A 20443-nucleotide genomic window follows, 5' to 3' on the forward strand; every position below is an offset into this window, starting at 1 on the left:
ACCCAGGTGTGTACCTTTTGGCTTCCCCCAGATCCCTTAAGGGAACCCTGAAAAGGGAGGGATGAGCCAGCTCAGCAGTATGATCACCCTAGTGGATCCAGCCCAATGCCTCAAAAACCATCACAAGAGGCAGGCATGCTGCCCGACTCCCACCAATGCCCCAATGGCTGTAACAAAGTTGCAGCCCTTCCCATCTCAGGCGGCCACTGCCCAGATGCCCACAGGAAGGTGACCCCCCCCACAAGCCACAGTCATTCTGGCCCCACAAGAAAAAATTCCTTCTTGGCCAGCTACAGGGTGAACAGTATGTGAAAAACCCTGGGCAACCGGGCATTGGCCACCCGGATCGCAAGCACCTGCATTAGTTATCTCAGTGCTTCACTGCATCCACACCACCAACTCACATCACCTGCCCGCTTCCCACCATCACTGCAGCGATCCTGCACAGCATCCACCATGTTGCCAACTCACCAGCCAGCACACCACAGCGACTGTAACTAGAATGGAGAAACATTAGACCAGAACTGGCCAGAATGTGCCTTTTGCCTTCCTTCGAGGCCCTGCCCCTGATGAATTGCCTGTGAACTGGGGAGGCTTGGATTCTGCTGCAGTGACAGTTTGAAACTATCATATATGTCTGTCTGCATAAATGCTGTATTTTCTGTGTTCTGTGGTGGTTAATGATCCTCTAAGAGTACACGAAGTTGCCTATTGATAGTCTGCTTGGCTGAGAGTTGCTTATCTTGCAGGTGCTGATACCAGAACTGCACTTTTATAGGGGAAATTAATAAGCAGTTCGGTCAGAGCTAGCACGGATCCTTAACCAACGTATACCAGAGTCAGTCTTCCGGATTACTCAAACAAGAAAGAGGAGGCCAGTATTCAAATAAATTACGTTTACTGAAAGTGTTGCGTATGCCTAATATAGCACTTACATACATCAACCATACGAGAACTAAGAAACAAAAGTTAGAAAGAGCTAAGACACAATTGCATTAGCAGGTTCCCACTTGAGATCGATGGGAGAGAGGCGATACGTTACCTGATCACGGCGAGAAGCAGAGATTCCAGCAGCAAGGTTGGGGGAGCAATGTACAGTGCCCACAATATAGACGCAGAGGGTCTGTCTTGGTATGGAGAGGGTAAGCGCAGCGAACACACACCTCGTATCAGGCAGAGCCTGCTTAAATAGCCGAAATGTGTCCTGAGGCGGGGGCCCTTTGGGGCTGCCTCGGAAATGGTCCTCAGGATGTTTTCACAAAAGATATGATGGGTTCATATCAAGAGTTTGGTGGGTCACTTTAGAATCTGATTGTGTGATTGTGACACCCTTGGGGACAGGACAAAAAGAAGGGAAGGAGTGCAGGGCAGGATGATTGGATTTGTCAGGAAGCCGGATTGCTCTTGATGGGATTGGCCCAGAATGTCAATGCTTGATGGTCGTATTGATAAGCGTCCATTATTTGTCCTGTACAGTCAGCACGCTGCTGTTGTCCCGGGGCTTTCGCAAGCGATCTGCAAATCAGGGCAAGGCTTGACCTCGGAATGTGACAGGAGCCTTGTGGTGAGATGGTGGGCTTCGGGAAAACTGTCCGCAGTAACTTCCTGCTGCCTGGGAACATGGCTGTCCCCTGGTTCTGCGTTTGTGGGCTCGCTAGCATGTTGCTCTGGGTAGGATGGCGGACCCAGGATCGTCTTGCGGTGGCTCCTCTGTGGGGACTGACCAGGGGGCGCCTGGCCTGTCTCACAGAGGATCCTGCGGGCTTGTGCGTTGTTGCTAGCTGCCAGGTTCATGGCCCAAGGAAAGTTCATGCCCAGCATAAGGCATGCAGTGGGTCTTGGGGCAAGAGAGAGAGTCCATAATCCAGGGAGGCAGAGGGCAGGCATTGGCGAGAGAGTCCATAAGGCAGGAGACAGGCACGTAACAGAGTCCATAATTCAGAAAGGCAGGAGACAGGCACAAGTAACAGAGTCCATAATTCAGAAGGGGGTGGCTGGCAACAGTGCCTATAGTGGCGTCTACTTTTGTTTTCACAGCTGCCTGAGAGTACGTCCTTGAAGGCCGGCTGAGCCTGGGAACTGAAAATGACTTCATTTTTGCTCCTCTCCTCCAGTCCCTCTCCTCTCCTGTCTCAAAAGCTCTCCCTCCCCCTTCTGACCCCTTTGCGCCAGAATCTCAACCATCCTTATCCCAAAAGTGGAAACTTTTCTATAACTGACCCCTCCAAACTCCCATACATCACTTCTGCCAATGACCTTATCTGAGTATGCTGATACTGATAGATCTCTAATAAAGTTACTTTAACGTACACCTTGGAGTGTGTGGAGTACTATGGGGATCTAACTGCCAGAACCTGACAGAAACCCGAAGTCCACCAGAAAGAACCTGGCTACTGCCTCCATTGCCACAAGACAACAATGAATTAGAGTCTGCTAGTTTATGCCCCATCAGTATGCATCAGTAAGGGGGGGCTGGGCAGCATGGCTTGCTGGCTGAGAAGGCCAGATATTGCTTTTGCCAGCAGGGCACATTCTCGTCACGCATAGCCACCCCCATGTGGCCAGACTGACCATGCCATGGTAGGGTGCAATCTTACAGGCTAGACTGAGTTTGAAAAAGGCCTTATTTTACAGCTGCATTAACTTGCTTCACCAGCAGCAATGTTGGATCCAGTATGACCCCTAACTAAGTCAGCAAGCATCAACTGAACCCTCTTGAGGATGGGAAGCACAATGTCCTTCACGATCTTCTCCTTCCCAACCGGCATAATTTCTGTCCTGTCTGGATCATTCCAATTTATTTATTTCGTAATACCGTTTTATTTATAAGTATGTGAGCACAGTTTGTGGAAAGCAAATAGCCTTCTGCAAAACTATTGAGCCTTCATCTGATTCCTACAGGAAACTTTGTGGAACCCCTGAAGCTCTCTGGGCGGTTTCTAGTAAAGCTGAACTCCCAGCTCTGTGTATCCAAAATCAAATCTGAAACAATTTCTTGCCTTTCTTGCTACCTGAAGGGTGTCACCTTCAAAAGTAACAGAATGAGATTTCCAATGAACAGTATGTTCTTTTCTTGATCTCCAACCACCTAACCACCTGTTCATGCTGGTAACAACTGCATTCACAATTATCAAGACAGCCAGATTTATAACAGTGCAGCCAGATTTAGAATACATTCTGGATTCAAAAAAATCAAAGAAAGTCTGTAACATGTTTTCTTCCTATATACTTTGAACTTATTTTCAGAACTCTTACTAATATACAGATCAAATATGAGCCTTTTCCATATATATATATATATATATATATATATATATATATATATATATATATATATATAAAAGCATACAACAGCAGGGCTTTGCAAAAATCAAGGGGTTAGATTCCAACGAGGCGTACTGGTCTCTCTGGTCCTCCCAGCCCACCATTGCTGCTCTTCCATGTCAATGTTTGTAAGTTCCCTAGGGCTGCTCCTATGTTCAACGCAGAGGCGGTAGTTTCCTCCTGTCTGTCCACCCCCAACAGATTCACTATTGCAGAAGCTTGTGAGCAGGCCACCCGATGCAGCTTTTTTGTGGCAGTGGCTCTCCTCCTGGGCAACCCCAGCTCACCCAGATATCCCCAGCCCCTTTTCTTGGGTGAACGCTAGCATCTTTCTTAGGCAGGGTGTGAGCAGGGACTGTCCTTCCTCCCCCATCACTGTCACCCATACCACCACTTCTGCTGAGGTCTGCATGGCTCCTGTCTTTGTTCCTCCTGTTCAGCCTGTGTATCTGCAGTGCCACAAGAAAACAGACAGCATGGCTTTCAACAGTATTGCATCGGCTATGGCTGAATGGACAGCATGCCTAAACACCTCAGAGACTGCTTAGGAGAAATGGGGCTGGAGGTGGCAGATCTGCAGAGAGGTTTGTTTGAGGGGGAATAACCCACCCTCCAAAATTTTAATCCGCCCAGACCACCCAACCCCAGGTTTGGCAGCTCAAAGGTGGTGTGTGTGCCTCTGTCGTCCCATCTGACCTCAACTCTGAGGTGGCAGCAACAGCAGCAATGGCTCTCCCACAGCGTGCCTGACCCCAGTTTTACCACCACCATGGCTCCCCTGCTGACTCACCCAATACTTGAGTGAAGGGGTTCTCCTTCCTAGGTGGAGTGTTAGCAGGGCCTTGTGCATGTACAAAGCACACACGTGCTCTGGAACACTTACACGTTGCGCCGGGAGTGACATCATTCCCAATGCAACAAAGAAGCGATGGGTCATGTCAGGGACCAATTTTGTAAAAATCAGCCCCCAATTTAATGTTGGGTGACTTGATACCACATAACTTGATATCAAGTCTACTGGTGGTTGCTTCTGGGCCTAGACTCAGAGAGTCCTCCCTCAAAGGCCAAAACAGCCCTGGAAAGAGGCCTCCCCCCCACCCCCAACCTTTTACTGACAAAAACCAAGCCTTGAATACTGGCTAAACTGTTATAGTTGCCTAGCAACAGTGTAGGAAAATCTAACAGAGTTGGTGCAAAGATTGCTCATTGGAAGTAATGAGAATAGACTCACACACTCTCCAGTGTAGCTCTGTAAGAATACTTTACTAAAGGATAAAAATAGGGTTACATTTGGAGAAAATAATAAATTGCTAAGCTGGCTACATCCTGCTAGAAAAGAGTAGAGACTATTAGTGGTAGTAGAAGACTAAAAGACTAGTAGACAGAGCAATAAAACTTCAGTATACAGCATCACTTAATTGCGCCCCCCCCCCCATAAACAAGTTGCCCAATTGGAAATCCAAATTCTATTTCATTATTCATGGAGACTCCCCTTTCTACAGTGGGAACCTCACTCAAAGTCCTAATGGTTACATGCAAAGTAAGTTTACTAATTAAGTAAGTAACACAAATAGTTTACCTCTTTCATGACTGGGATGAAAACACTTGCTAGATTCCCACAAACAGCCACTAAGGGCATCTGGCTTAAGCTACAGGTGCTCCTTTTATTATTTTATCTTTTATATCATAGATAGATAGATAGATAGATAGATAGATAGATAGATAGATAGATAGATAGATAGATAGATAGATAGATAGATAGATAGATAGATAGATAGATAGATAGATAGATAGATAGATGGATAGATGATAGATAGATAGATAGATAGATAGATAGATAGATAGATAGATAGATAGATAGATAGATAGATAGATAGATAGATAGATAGATAGATAGATAGATTTCATATTTTTCCAAAATATGGGAGCACTCTTGTGTGGGAGCACTCTTGTGGCTGGTGCAATGGCATCACTTCCTGGAGTGATGTCATCGTGCAAGCACAAGAGCGTCTACGCGCTTTGCAAGTGCATGAAGAGAGAGCACACCACTGGCACAAGGTAAGTGCTAGCCACCCCCCCACAGGTGCAGCCAACCACAAAATGGCTGCCACAAGAATTGGCACCATCCAAAAAATGTCAGGGAGTGAAGTCATGCATAACTCTAAAAGTAACTCTTCAACATTTCAGACAGAAGCTCTGTTTAACAGGATGCCTTTTAAAATAAACATATTATTTAAAATATTTTATTGTATACACACAGCTTTCCTATAGTCATGCTGTGAAGATACTCTCAGGTGATACAGGCTGAGGCCACATTGGGAACTCCTGGCTTAGAAACTATGAAATGATTTTCACACCACACTTTGTATCTTTCTCTTGGTGCACCATTTGTGTTCCAGTCTCCCCGCACAGGATCTGACTGTTATTCAGGATACTGTTTCCTTGCATACACTGAGGATGAATTCCCAACTAAACACCAAACTCACTTTATAGCCCTTCATTTAAACAAATCGTTTTCCAAGAGAGAATGTTTTTTTTAATTGCCTATTACACATTTAACACAGCCTGATAGGCCTGCCAGGCCTCCCACCATGGCAGAAGGCCTCCAGTTGACCTATGAGATGTGCGGGGGAGGAGGGGCAAAGATTTTAAAAATTTGGAGAGGAGGAAGCAGCTTCGGGATTTGCCGCTTCGGGATTTGGGTTATCCCAAATTGTTTTCCCGCTTCGGGTAAACCCTAAGCGGGAAACCCGAATATTTTTTGGGTGCACAACCCTAGACAATGTAGGGAAACCCCCATCCCTAGCTGTAAATTAGGAATTTAATGTTGGTAAAATCATGACTGCAATGTTATTTTCTCATTACTAATTTTTATTAGGTTTTTATCAGTGTAAAAAGAGCAATCCTAAGCAGATCTACTCAGAATCCATCTAAGGCCTCTTCAATAGGGCTTACTTCTAGGAAACTGTTCTTAGGAGTGCAATGTATATCACAGCTGCATATCACAAGAATATGAAATACCTAGTGTTTATATATTAATTGGTGTCATGCATTATAATGGTGTTTCAGAAAGCAAAGACAAAATGGCTTCCCTAGCTGGATGCTGGAAATTGCCATTACTTTCCCAAATAGCCTTTTAGAAGTAGAATAAGTACTCATTATTTCCAACAGGTTTACTTACACAAGATATTACTCAGAACACCGAAGCACATTTTCAAAGTGAATTATGACCCCTCTGCAAATCTCTTTAGCTAATGTACTTCCGTCTTTAAATAAAATTGTAGACTCACATTTGCCTAAACTGAGGTATTCCATTTTAAGACAGTTGACCTTTTTGCATGCCTTGAGAGAAAAGGTTCACTTTGCAACTCGAGGTACACTAACTGGGCAGAAGTTGTAGTTTAGAAAGAACATTTCTTTCTTTTTGTTAACAGAGTTTTAAAAAGTGAAATAGTCATTTTCTTTGAGAATAGACTTTACGGGTATGTTCCATGAAACTTGGCATAATAGTTTACAAAGCCCAACAACTTTCTAACTGCCTCGGTAAGAGTGTTTCTAGATTATGCTCACATTCAGGGAAATTTGGTAAAATTTTTGCACATTCTAGTATTTTTGGATTCATGTTCTACATAGTGATTCCATATCTACATTAGTACACAGACATATGGGAATAAAATGAATCCTAGAAAAATGGAACTGGAGCTCAGAAGAAATGCTGTGGCAGATCTAACGAAGGCCTAGGCAGGAAAAGATGAGAAGTACAAGTACTTTGAATGAACCCAGAACAGTACAGGCAAGGCCAGAATCTAGCAGTTATCTGAGCAATGACTCATACCTTACCAGGACAATACAACTGTTTCATTTACTCACTGCTGCACCAGAGTCGTGCCCACCTCATTCATTTCCTAACATCCTAAAAATATGTCTTATGGATATTATGCTTGCATTTAGCTATATATAGGGGAGCAGCTGCATATGTAAATATTTTTGTCATCTTAGGCCTAGAGATCTGGTAAACTGCAGTTTGGAGTCCCCTTACTCTACAGCCAAAATGAAAGATTGCTGCACCATTCCCAGAAAACATAGTAAAGAGGCACTTGATGCTGCATAAACAACTGTAGACCTAAACTTCCGCTGAAATCTTAAAGGTTAAGATTTGGATCCAAATGGAAAATCACAGTAAGGCTGCTTTTACAACAAGTGTTTAGTGCAGCTTAGGTGCTAATGGCAGGATGATATCCCCCCCCCACACACACACACATTTCTAAACAGCATTGTCATGCGTTCATGCACCTTCTGGTTTTTCAGAGCTTTACGGCAATCTTTTTTATATCTGCTTTACTACAATCTTTTTGTAAAGATAACAGCAAGCTGGAGGTATGGGGGGGGGCTGTCTTGCGGATGGAACAGTCTGGATCTTTTTTGGTCCATCAACACTAGTGCTATTTCCCTGCATCAACCCCCCACAGCTCCATTTCCCGCTTCCCTGCATCACTAAAAGGCATTGTCGTATCAACAATTACTCATTAAAAAAACAATTTTGTCACATCAACAATTTTTTAAAAATTACTGATTAAAAAAAAAGGCATCTGGAAGCCCTAGGAGAAAATCAAAACTACATTTAACTATTGATTTCAATTAAAAATTATTTCCAGATAAGTAGTCTTAAGATTACATATCTCAAGTTAATGCTGTCTTCATTCCATGTCTTCTGCCTATAGGTCACAGAAATATCAGTTTTTGCTGCGTTTTGGAAAAACATTGCTATTATGTCTATAGAGAGCAGGGGATGTTATGCTTCTCTACATATACAAAACAATCAGGCAGAGTGGTGAAAAAGATTCCCCCTTACACAGAGAATTCTAGCAGCTCTTCCTTTTCCTGTCACATGACTGATGTCATGTGACTTCTAGGGACACATTTATAGCATACTGCGGCCTATACTGCTTCCTGGGGTTAAACCTGGGCCCTTTATTTGAAAGGTTTGGAGCAGGCATTTAGTATCTGATAACTTTAGAGCTAAATTCCTATGCAATTAGTCACACTGAATTCATTGATATTTACTTCTGAGTAATTTTAGAATCAGGCTGCAAATCACTTTAAAGAGTAAAAATGTTAAGTGGAAATGCAGCAACTGGGTATGGGTACATAAATGGTATGGGTGTTAGGATGTTGTGTCTGGCTGCTACTCCTGCTGAGTGAACTTGTGGTAGTTACCCAAGTTTGCCACGGTGACATTATGTCTGAAATGGTCTTTCCCACTGGAAAAGATGGGCAGCAAAGAATTAATCAAGTTATGTAGTTTTCAGGGAGGAAAATACACGTATTTATGCATGCGAAAAACTGATACTTTGCTTTTGAATTAGATTATTAAAATGTGCAGAAATTCTACAGGAAACAGGAGTGCAAAACATTTTCAAGACAGAAAATACCATTTATCCTTCTTTATATATATCTTTGGACAGAATTTTGTGCCAGATTCCATACTGTCATGATAGTTGTTACTCTATAATTACAGTCTATAATTCCTCCAAGTGGTTGATGGAAAATATCATAACATGGGTTATTTCATCAATCTTATTTCAGTAAAGCTCATGTAAGTTTTCTACAGTATAGTTCTGAAATACTCTGACAATTTATGTTCAATCAACAAAGCTAGAGCATTGTTAACTGGAACATTCATGTCTGTAAATTCTACTAGGACTTACAAGCAAGTCTAGAAATTAAAAAGTAAAAGACAATGAAAGGTCATTAGAAATTGGTAATCTCTGACGTACTTTGATTCTATGAATTCTCTTTGTTTGCTTATCAGCCAGTAAAGAACTCTGATCTTGCAAAAAGCATTTGCAATCAGTATTACAAAGACCTACAATTGAATGCGGTCATTTGAATGTCAAAGTTTTATTGTTCTTTAAGGTACCAGGCTTCCTCATAACATCCAAAGCTAAAATATGTTTGTCAGCTAGCTTTAGACCATGAAATACCAAACACCCAAACCTGTGAAAATCTGGCTCATCAGTGGTTACAGTGAAGAATTGGCATGCAAATAAGGTGTTTTTCATAGTGTTTTATTCAGTGGATGGTTTTATATTCATAGTGAATACATTGCTGGTTAAAAGAAGCCCATTAACATATTTCCAATAGACATCATCATTTTCTTGACTTTAAGAAAAGCTACCAAATTCTGATTACATGTTATCATGTTGTCTTTCACAAGGGTACCTGACCATTTCACAGCTCCATGGCATGCAAACTAGGAAAAGTTTCCCTATTGAATTGTTGTTTGTCCCACAGCAGCTAAAGAATTGGATCTCTTCCAGGAAATAAATGGCAACCTCAGTAACATGCTTATTTGGTATGTGTTCGGCATGTTTATTCATGAATACAGTGCAACACACATTTTTGCTAAATTCAGCTATTGGGGTCTTTGTAGGAGTCCAGTGGCACCTTAAAGACCAACAAGATTTTGGGGGTAAAATGGGGTCTTTGTGCTGCTTTCAGAGCACATGGCAGAGGACTAGGGTTGCCAGCCTCCAGGTAGTGGCTGGAGATCTCCCGGAATTACAACTGGTCTCCAGGCCACAGAGATCAATTCACCTGGAGTAAATGGCTACTTTTGGGGTGGACTTTATGGAATTATGCCATGCCACGGTCCTTTCCTTCCCCAAACCCCACTTTCTCCAGGTTTCTCCCCCCAGCTCTCCAGGAATTTCCCAACTTGGCGCTGGCAACCCTACAGAGGATTGTTCCAAAATAGGTAAAGAATCCTGAAGTGGGGATTTTCTGACCAACAGTTCATGATCTTAGCTACTGCAGTAGCCCAGCTCTCTGTAAGGGGGTGCAAATTGTCAGATTCTGACATGGGTGCAGCTATGTGAGGCACTGGAGAAACAGCTGTCACAGTGGACCAGCACATAGAAAATAAAGGGGAATCCAGCATGAAGATAATCCTTTGCCACTGTAAATATCTCTGCATACTCAGCAATGACAACCCATCACAGTGTGGTAGTTAGAGCATAGACTAGGATCTGGGACATCCAGGGTTGAATCCCCCCTCTGCCATGGAAATTTGCTGGGTGACCTTGGTCCAGTTACACATTCTTAGCCTAACCTTCCTCACAGGGTGGCTGTGAGGCAATATATCTAATTCTCAACATGGCCAAAATTTGTTGAATATTTAAATTTGGAGATTAGTGCCACGAACAAACAAGTCTGATCTTCTACATATCTGAGAAAGGCCCCCCAGTTTGCAGAAAAATCTGAAATCTTGAGAGATTAAACCTCTCCAAAATGATACAATGCCTGTCACTTTAAGAAATGAATGCCCTCAGTGGGTGTTGGTTTGCAACCACAATAGTATCACCAGAGTTCAAGCCTTGTTTCTGCCAGTAAAGGGCAGGGCCATCTTTTTTCCTACATACAATCAGGTTGACTGAAGTGTGAGGAAAGGTGAGATCTGCCCACTCCTCCCAGTGCATACTTACAAGTTCAAAGAACTGGAGTGTGGTAGTTTGGGGTGGCCTGTTTGGTGTAGTGGTTAACAATGGCAGGACTCTAATCTGGAGAACCAGGTTTGATTTCCCACTCCTCCTCCTGAAACCTTGGGTGACCTTGGGTCAGTCAGTTTCTCGGAGCTTTCAGCCCCACCTACTTCACAGGATGATTGTCCAGAGGATAACAACACACTTTGTAAACCCCTCTGAGTGTTGTCCTGAATGGCAGTATATAAATCGAATGTTGTTAGTTTCTCAAAACAATATTGTGGTGGGTGGTTTTAGAGTTAGACCAGTTCCTTGGTGATGATCGGTCTTTCAGTTACTGGTCTGAAGAAGTGAGCTGTAGCTCATGAAAGCTCATACCCTACCACAAATTTTATTTTCTTGCTCGTTTCTACTTTTATAAACAGGGCTATGCATCTTGTTCCATTTCAAAGCAGGCAGAGTGCAATTACTAGCACGAAATATGCAATCGTTTCATATATCAGTGAAGAGGAAGGAAATGCACACTGCACATGCTCAGAAAGATGCTTAATCCACTAGTCATGGCATTTGAGGGGTCTACGGGAGCCAGTGAAGGGCCCTTGGGGCTGCTAGCACGCGTTTAAGAGGAAGCAAGGCATCGGGCCCCTCCAAATCATTTATGCACCGACTCTAGCGACAGGCACGTCTGGGGGGCGGCCAGGCACAAACAGGCGGGAGAAAGGGGAGGCGGCCTAACGCACACGGCGTTCTGGAGCGCGCCGCGGACCACCAACTGCGGGCAAGCAGCAGAGTGGGAAGGACCAGCTAGCGCAGGAAGCGGCAGCCGTAACGCGCGTAGCCCGGCCGCAGTTCCCCTTCCTGGATCCGTCCCCAGAACTCGCGGCCGTCAGCCCCCTCCGCCGCGCAGTCATGGCCGGGTCCTTCTCTCTGGCCGACTGTGAAGTGTTCGCCTTCGACCTCGACCACACGCTGTGCCGCTACCACCTGGTGGAAAGCAGCCGGGTGAGTAAGCGAGCCGGTTGGCGCTCGGAGCCGCTAGCTGCAGTGCCGTTTGCTGAGCAACCGGGTGCTTCTGGCGAGGCTGGCCGGCCTGCAAAATCCGCAAGATGACTCCTTGGCACCGGCCGGTTCCTCCGGGGGCCGAAAGCAGCGTGAGCGTGTGACTAGCGGACGCCCGCTTGTGTCACTGCCTGGGAAAAGCGGCGCGCTGACGTCTTCGCGCGGTTAAAACGAGCCTCGCAGACTTCGAGCTTGAATGGGTCAGCCTGGTGGAAGGAAGCGGAAAGAGGCGGCGTGGGTTGCCTTGCCTGGGCACGCCTTTTTCTTTTTCTTTTTGCAGGCCTATTGTTCAGGGTTAAAAGTCGTGCTCATTTCTGAAGTTGCTAATCTGTAAAAAAGCAACAGACTTCTTTATACTCTTGGCGGGGTATGGGGTTTAGCGCATAGTTGTTTCCAGCTTGAATAGCCTGGCTTCTGAGTTTTCAAGTTTTCTAAATAAACAGCATTTTAAATAAACACATTTTTTAACTTACGAAAAGTATAGTTAAAATCTATTTCTGACAGAAGCAAACGAAGTACACACACTTACAGGCAAAACCAACGTTCTGTAGTCTATTCTTCCCATTTTATAGTTATAGGTGGGTTGCCATCTCTGGATTGGGAAATTCTTGGAGATTTGGTGGTGAAGCCTGATAAAGGCAGGGCTTGGGGAAGAACTTTAGTGGAGTGTAATGACATAGAGTTCACTCTCCAAAGCAGCCATTCCTCCAGGGGAACTGAGCTCAATAATTTGGAGATCAGTTATAATTCTGGGAAATCTCCAGGCCCCTGTGGAGATTGACAAACTCGGACCCCAGGACAAATTTTCCATTAGTGTAATGGAACTTGCCTACCTCTCCCCCTGTTCCATACTGCAGCCCACCAATGTCCATGAGCTGCTGCTCCCCGGGGATAGGGGTCTCAGAGGAATGACATGAAGGGCATCTGCAGTGGGAAGGGGGAGTTGGTGGAAATTGTCAATGGATTCTGCATCCAGCTGAAGATCTAGTGCCTGACTTTTCACCATCCTGATATAGTCAATAACACATGAGATCCAGTGTGGGGTAGTGATTAGAGCAATGGAGTTGGTGTGGGGAGACCCTGCGTGCTGTGAAACTCACTGGTTGGGGGGCTTCAGCCAATCATTCTCTTTCAGCATCACCTCACAGGGTTGTAGTGAGGATAAAATGGAAAAGTGGAGAATCTAAACTCAGACTCAGAGGGAAAGATAAAACTGTAATAAGTAGTAGATATACCTACACCACAAATAAATATTAGTTTTGAGTTTTAAAAATGTTCGGCATAGCACCAGGTGAACCTCAAGGAGGGCAGTTCAAGATTAGATGTAACCTCTGAAAATTCACTGACTCTTACCTGTTCTTCACAAGGTGTCCTTGGAGTTGTAATTTGAAGAGATAACCTGGCAAAGGTCCCTAGCTGCCCCTCTACATGCAATTCCCATTGTTTCCAGGAATGAGAGAGTAATTCTTAAATGAATTTAAATTTGTAATGTAAATATGCCTGAAGTATTGTTTCGCTAATGAGGTAGGGACCGTAGCCTTACATATTATCTGTTGCTTTAAATATGTACTCCTATGGTGGTAACCTGTGCTTCATGTTGTCTAATGTCAGTCGTAGAATTGATTATGTTCTATTTCAGCTATTTTTCAACTCTGTATTGGATTCTTGCTAATACCATGTCTTTTGAACTTTTATCTATTTACCCTATGGTATTGTTTATGGAAATGTCCTTGATACTGTATTGAAATGTACTTGATACTAATTGGACTATAAATTACTATAAATAAATAAATAAATAAATGTAATGATTCATTCAAAGAAATGCTCTCTGCATCATGGTGTAGCAAGATTGCACAAAGGATTAAAAAGATGTTATTCAGTGAGGCATGCAGTGGTAGCTCTATACATGCCATGTAGATTTTATGAAAAATAGACAAAGGCTGACAGCAGGTTCTTTGGGATGGAGGAAGTCACAGTATCACTGCCACACTGTTCCCTTAACTTGAACCGCCTTGCTGAACAGGTGTATTTTCCCACATATTAAAAAGCAACTGGCTTCAGCCATTATTAGAAGCAGAAGTCCTTGAGGCATGGATGATGATATTTCTGAAAATGTCATGTTTTGGTAAAGTAATATGGCTGTCAAGTGTTAATCTAAGATGTTAATAGTTCTTCTCAAGGTAGTGAAACTGGAAAGTAGACCCTAAAGAGTGAAGTGACAGAATCTTGGTACCTCAGTAGATGTAATTTTATGTAGTGTTAATGTTTCTTTCTTTCTTAATTTGCAGCTCATATATGACAGCTTTGCTCAGTACTTGATAACAGAAAAAGGATATGATAAAGAACTGCTGAATGTGCCATCAGAGAGCTGGGATTTCTGGTAAATGATTCTGTATTAAAATCAACTGGAGTCTTGTGCTTAAAAGACTAACAAACTTTTATTATTCCTTAAACTAGAGCCTATGTTCTCAGACGTGTGTGTGTGTGACAGACTGCACTTTTTAAAAGTTTAGAAGTGCTGTACAAACAGCTGAAGAACTGTGAAGGGTTAATGCTTCACAGAAACAGAGAGCTTTGAATGACAGGTTACTCCAATAAATCTGGTTGGGTAGCATAAGCTGAACAGAGAGAAACTTCTCAACTGGATGCTAGGGAAAGGAATGTCTGATTTCAGCCCTGACTGAGAACAGTTTAACACAGACAGGAGAACTGGGGGAAAGTTGGCAAGGAAGTTTGGGAAGTAGGCACAGACTCTCATTCAGGCCAAAGAAAGGGGATAGATCTTCTAGTCAGAGGAGAATTTCCCTACCCAGTCAAACAGAGAGTTAGCTCTGAAGAGTGAAGCAATCCCTGATCTCGTGTGGTTAGGAACTGCCTTTGGAGACCTTAAGAGTCAGTTGAAAACTCAAGACGAGTACTGGTGTTTCAAAAGAAGGGGTTTGGGTACTGGAAAGAGGGTACCAGCCTTCTGGAAGCCGTCAGAGAATACTCAAAGAAAGTGCACTAGGGTATTTGAGGAAACACTGGGACAAAAGTCTCTCAACATAAAGATTTCTTGCGAGTTTGCTAGTTATATTTAGAGCAACAACGCACACATGTTTAAGAATATTCAAAGATGTGCTATTCGTGTACAACTGGAAATAAGTTCCATTAAATATAGTAAGACTTATTCCGAGTATTTGTACATCAGGCTGTAGCCTTAATATTGTACTGCCCAAAGGACTGCTGAAAAAAACTATTCTCACTTCATTTTTTTAATAAAAAGAAAGCTCTGTAATGCAAAATACATCAGAAGTGCTTTTATATTTAACCACCAGGAGACTAGTCTTGAATTTGTGGGGAGGAGTGGTGGTGAATATCTAGTATTTTCACTATTTGCTCTGAAACATCTATATGTTTTTCTTATACTGGGCAACAGAATTGCAGGTAACTTTTTTCAGACAGTCTCCAATATACAGAAACATTAGCTATCACATTTTCCTATTGTGGAGGCTCTGGAGTTACAGCAACCCCAGTGAAGTCAGAGTACCTCCAGAGCTGAGAGCAAGTCCTCACAAGTTTAAAGTTGACCAGCATAATTCTGGGTATTTGTTAGGCTCTCAGAGACACATCGTAAACCCTTTGGTATAGTGGTTCATCTTTTGTTACTATAGAATCCTTCTTCAGAGGTCGCCAGAACTTCTGATTTCTCTACCTCATTTCTGGTTAGGCCGAGTGCCTCTAATCTCTCCCCCCGCCCCATACGCTACAGTTACTAACTTACTGTACATTCATACCTGTGTATGTCTGTGAATAACACAGAAGGGCCTTCTCGGTCTATGACTCTGCAGAATATGGGTTGGCTGAGCATATGACTGCTCTCACCTCAAACCCACCATGCTAAACTGCTGTGTTGTGTACAGATGTTCTCAGTCTCCACAGTTTTTGAGGAGCTCTGTTGCCATATTGAAGACCACAGTCTATACCATATCTCATAACATTTGTGAATGCAAGAGTGTTTATTTTATATATCTTCTTTTTTTCCTGTTGATAAAATAATTTCAGCTGCAAAGGCATCATTCTGGATATGGAAGATGGGAACTTCCTTAAGCTTGCATGTGATGGAACTGTGTTAAGGTAATAATAAGACATTTAGGCTGAAGTTCTAAGAACGTAGTCCTGGAACTAAGCCCCACTGAATAAAATGGGACTTCCTTCCAAGGAGAATTGTTGCTTAGGGTTTTGTCACTATGGCTTGTGATTTGGCTGGATAATCTGGTAGTTTTCTGTTTTCAAAACACTGTAATGGCATTCACTGCATTCTGTGCTTTAAGTACTTAATATGTGTACATTTGGATTAACTACTTAATGTGACTTGGTTATAATAATTCAGCAATAGGAATTTCATCTGCAAATCTAGATGCTACCTTTATGCTCTGTAACTTTCCAAACAATATTAAAGTTGGAAAGTTTGACCTGGATCCAACAGTTCCATTCTGCTAACATTGGAGACTCACTTTGATGTAAGGAGTGTTCTTCTGTCTGAGAAGGTATGTTCCACTGGTGCAAGACTTCTTGTTCTCATGCTCCTTGCCTTGCAGGAATGCTGTATCATTAGTGAAACAGAACTGTTGGACCCCTCTCATCATGAATAAGCGACCTGTGGGTTTTTAAACAGCCATGGAGCCCTAAATGAATGAAGTGCATATGCCATTAACTCTTTAAATAAATGTGGAGAGTGCCCTCAAGTCATAGCTGACTTTTAGTGACCTCTGGTGGGATTTTCATGGCAAGAGAGTATCAGAGGTGGTTTGCCATTGCCTATCTTGCAACCCTGGTCTTCGTTGAAGGTCTCCCATTCACTTACTAACCAAGGCTGACCCTGCTTAGCTTCTGAGATCTGATGAGATCAGGCTCACCTGGGCTATCCAGGTCAAGGCCTTTTAAATAAATACTGATGAATGCCAGGAGCAATCTTGTTTGCCTCAAAACATAATGAGTTACTTTTCAAGTGATATTTCCCATCGATATAACACCGCACAATCCCACACCTGCAAAATCTTTGTCATGTACATTTCATTGAAAAGCCTACAGTTGTTTATTATTGGTATTATTGTTTAGGAATATTGCTGTTGTTGCTGCTGTTTAGGAAACTAATAACAAATTTACTCAGATATCTTTTGAACATTTCTATCTTCTTTTTTGTTGTTTTTGTCTTGATCAGTTTTGAGAAGATGTGTTTCCTATTTGAATGAGTTTCTTATTTGATCTAGGTCTAGGACTTCAAACTCAGAAAAAGGCATTACTAAACTATAGAAGCTTTAAGGGCAAATAGGAGTAACAAAAGCTATGTTCTTTGTGAGATGCATTTGAAGAAATATGTAGCTATAAGCTTATGGCTCAGCTTTTCAGAAATGGAATGCTACTGGGATTAATTACACTTTTGTAATGTTTGGAAAGAGAAGTAAATTAAAATCTATAAACATGAATTAAAATTAATGTCTTTAATTGTTGTCAATGTGACAAACAGGGCAAGTCATGGTACAAAACACATGACCTCTGAAGAGATCCTAGAGAAATATGGAAGAAGAGAGTGGAGATATTTTAAGACCATGAGTGGAATGGTTTCTCGTTCAGGTATTTATTCATTTGTTTATAGTTCACTTTCTTGCTGAGACTCAAGGCAGATTATAAAATTTTGCAGTGCAATAGGAACAGTATAAGATATATAATAAATATTGCAATACAAGAGGATTACAAATTGGAAAACAATGCAATAGAAACAGCACAAGACTGACATTAAAAATTTAAAACTGTATGACAGAAATTATAAACAATGCAGGAAAAACAAGGCATGCATAAAATAAATGCTACTGTAAACTACATCCCTTATCTCTTCATATAAAAATCCTCCTGAATGATTCCAGTTTTACCACAGCCCTATTCTTTATAAAAATGCCTACTTGAAAGTTTCCATTTTACACTTTCTGCAAAATGATAGAAGTGTGGGAGCCTTCCTGACCTCCTGAGGCAGGCCGTTCCACAAAGTGGGAACCACAGCAGAGAACGCTCAGGTACAGGCAGCAGCAGTTTTTAAGATGGGCCCTTCAGCAGACTTTGCTCTGAGAAGTGCAGCTGTTGCCGTGGGCATATTGGGAGAGGCAGTCCTTTAGATATGTGGGTCCTAGGCCAATGGAAAATTAACATTGCTAGTTAACTTTATTATATTTGAAGTTAGGGCTTTCTGATTCAGGTGCAGCAGTTTAATTACTGGTTGGTGCTGCAGATTGATTCTGTGAATCAACAGGTGAAATATTTACAACATAGCAATGTGCATTATACTCTTCTAATATCAGCAGTCCAAGCTGCTGTTAATATAGAGAAGGATAAACTGGCAAAAAGTTGGCAATTTTACATGAGACCAGAGCTTTTTTTCAGGGGGAACGGGGGGAATGGAGTTCCGGAACCTCTTGAAAATGGTCACATGGCTGGTGGCCCCGCCCCCTGATCTCCAGACAGAGGGGAGTTTAGATTGCCCTACGCGCCACCAAGCAGCATGGAGGGCAATCTAAACTCCCCTCTGTCTGGAGATCAGGGGGCGGGGCCACCGGCCATGTGACCATTTTCACTGAGGGCAACCCACTGAGTTCCACCACCTCTTTTCCCAGAAAAAAAGCCCTGCACGAGACCATGGATGATTAGTACCTTTTCTGTGTTGCATGTTGTAATTGTGCATCCATTATTTCCTGTAATTGTATGTCCATTATTCTCTGTGGGGAACCATTTAGGGGGGGATGGAGTCTTTTTCTTTCAACTAAATGTAACTAAAATTGCAACACAGTGTCTTCTGCTTTTCCATAAAAGAACCCCCAAGTTTCAAGCAAATTGGACAATGGGGTTGAATTCTAGGCTTTCTGCTTTCAGAGGGAAAGAAAATTCTCTCTCCAACCCACAGAGAAGAGGGGAAAGAGAATGGCAGCTCCCTTTAGATTGGGATTGTGCCTCTCCCTAGCAAGGGTCTGATTGGGAGAGATGTTCTTGTCCAGGAAGTCAGTAGATTGGGAGTGTTCTTGCCCCTCCCATGCAAGGATCTGACTGGAAGGTAGAGATGCCATTTCTAGGAAATCAGTACAATCAAACAAAAACAGGTGCTCATGGTGCATGGTTAGTAAGCATCAGAATTTTAAAAAATTCTGGAATTTGGTGAAGAGGTTGCAGGCATGGCTGCCTGCTTGCATCCCGTCTGCAAACATGGCCGTGCAGAATGGCCTGCATGTGCGACACCTGTGTGGAGGGCGCCATCATCATGTGCCAGTGTGAGTTCCAGCGCTGGAAGAAGGAGCTCCGCAGAGAGGTCCATAGGTTTCAGGACAACGGACGTGGTCAGAGGGAAGAGGGCACAGAACAGGAGTTGTTGCCAGAGGAGCAGGAGGAGGCAGCAGTGGCGGGTGAGACCCCACCCAACAAGGACCACCCCCGCTACTGGTCCTCACTGTTGAACTGGGAGGTTGCTGGCATCAGGAGGGAAAGGGTTGTTCTTGCGGAGGACTCGGCGGAAATGATGGTGCGAGAGTACCTTGTCGAGCCCCCCCAGTCCCCTGACTCAAATCCCCTGGAGTATTGGGCATGTAAAGCCGCCATCTGGCCCGACCTGTCATCTGTGGCCATGAACTTCTTCTCCTGCCCCCCCCCCCACCAGTGTCCAGAGTGAGCGTGTGTTCTCCCTCCTGGGAGACATCCTCCATTCACACCACTCACGCCTGGACCCAGACCTGGTGGATCAGTTGGCCTTCATCAAGATCAGCCTCCTCCTGCTGGGCTACCCCTCCCTGGACCTCAGGGTGGGTGGTTTGCTCTGCACGACCCCAGTGTCTGCGCCGCTGCCAGGCTCAGTTGCCTATGGTCAGGCTCCGGGCCACCCCAGCTTCCTCCATGAGGAATGCCATGTTATCCTGTCTCTAGTGGTAGGAGCCCATGAACTGAGGGATTTTTCGGGGAGGGTTTTTTGTTATTCTGTTTCAGAGAATCAAATATTCAAAACAGTGATTTCTGAGTATATCTTTGGCTTGGGAGTTTGGTTTTGCACACCCCTAACTGCCAGTCTCCCTGATCTGGGTAGCCCTCGTCAGATCTCGGAAGCTAAGCAGGGTCTGCCTTGGTTAAGAATTGGATAGGACACCTCCAAAGAAGTCCAGGGTTGCAGAGGTAGGCAATGACAAATCACTTCTGTTAGTTTTTTGTCATGAAAACTCCACCAGGGGTCACCATATGTCAGCTATTCTTGACAGCATGTAAGGATCTGCCAGGCAATTCTCAAAAAGTCTCCACTGTGAGCAGTAAAGGCACTTTATTGAAAAGCTGCCAGTTTCAGCATCTTACTCCATCTTTGCCAGGAATGACGTTCACATGCAAGCATCAAACATATATAAGTTTCTAGAGTGCAGGCAAATTCAAAGATTCTCTCCCCGCCCCCCCCCCCCTCAGTATAGTGGTCAACTCAGAGGGAAGACATCTAAGCAGGAAAACAGCAGAACTGATGTGTGGGGTTTTCAAGGTTGCAGCATCTGGGCAGACACCTCTTCCCAGGCTAAGGACAGAGG

The 20443-nt window shown here is 43.5% G+C and overlaps 1 protein-coding gene across 3 annotated transcripts in view; it reads left to right on the plus strand.

Moving 5' to 3' along the window:
• The first annotated feature begins 11629 nt into the window (after positions 1 to 11629).
• NT5DC1 (5'-nucleotidase domain containing 1) overlaps positions 11630 to 20443 on the plus strand; it is a 159240-nt gene continuing 150426 nt past the window's right edge. For all 3 annotated transcript variants that reach the window (XM_054979042.1, XM_054979043.1, XM_054979044.1), the window contains exons 1-4: positions 11630 to 11807; positions 14153 to 14244; positions 15909 to 15980; positions 17374 to 17480. In XM_054979042.1, the coding sequence (XP_054835017.1) occupies positions 11715 to 11807; positions 14153 to 14244; positions 15909 to 15980; positions 17374 to 17480 (364 nt within the window). In that variant the 5' untranslated portion in view covers positions 11630 to 11714. The remainder of the gene's footprint in view (positions 11808 to 14152; positions 14245 to 15908; positions 15981 to 17373; positions 17481 to 20443) is intronic.

The sequence above is a fragment of the Eublepharis macularius genome, chromosome 1, assembly GCF_028583425.1.
Source record: "Eublepharis macularius isolate TG4126 chromosome 1, MPM_Emac_v1.0, whole genome shotgun sequence".
NCBI lineage: Eukaryota > Metazoa > Chordata > Lepidosauria > Squamata > Eublepharidae > Eublepharis > Eublepharis macularius.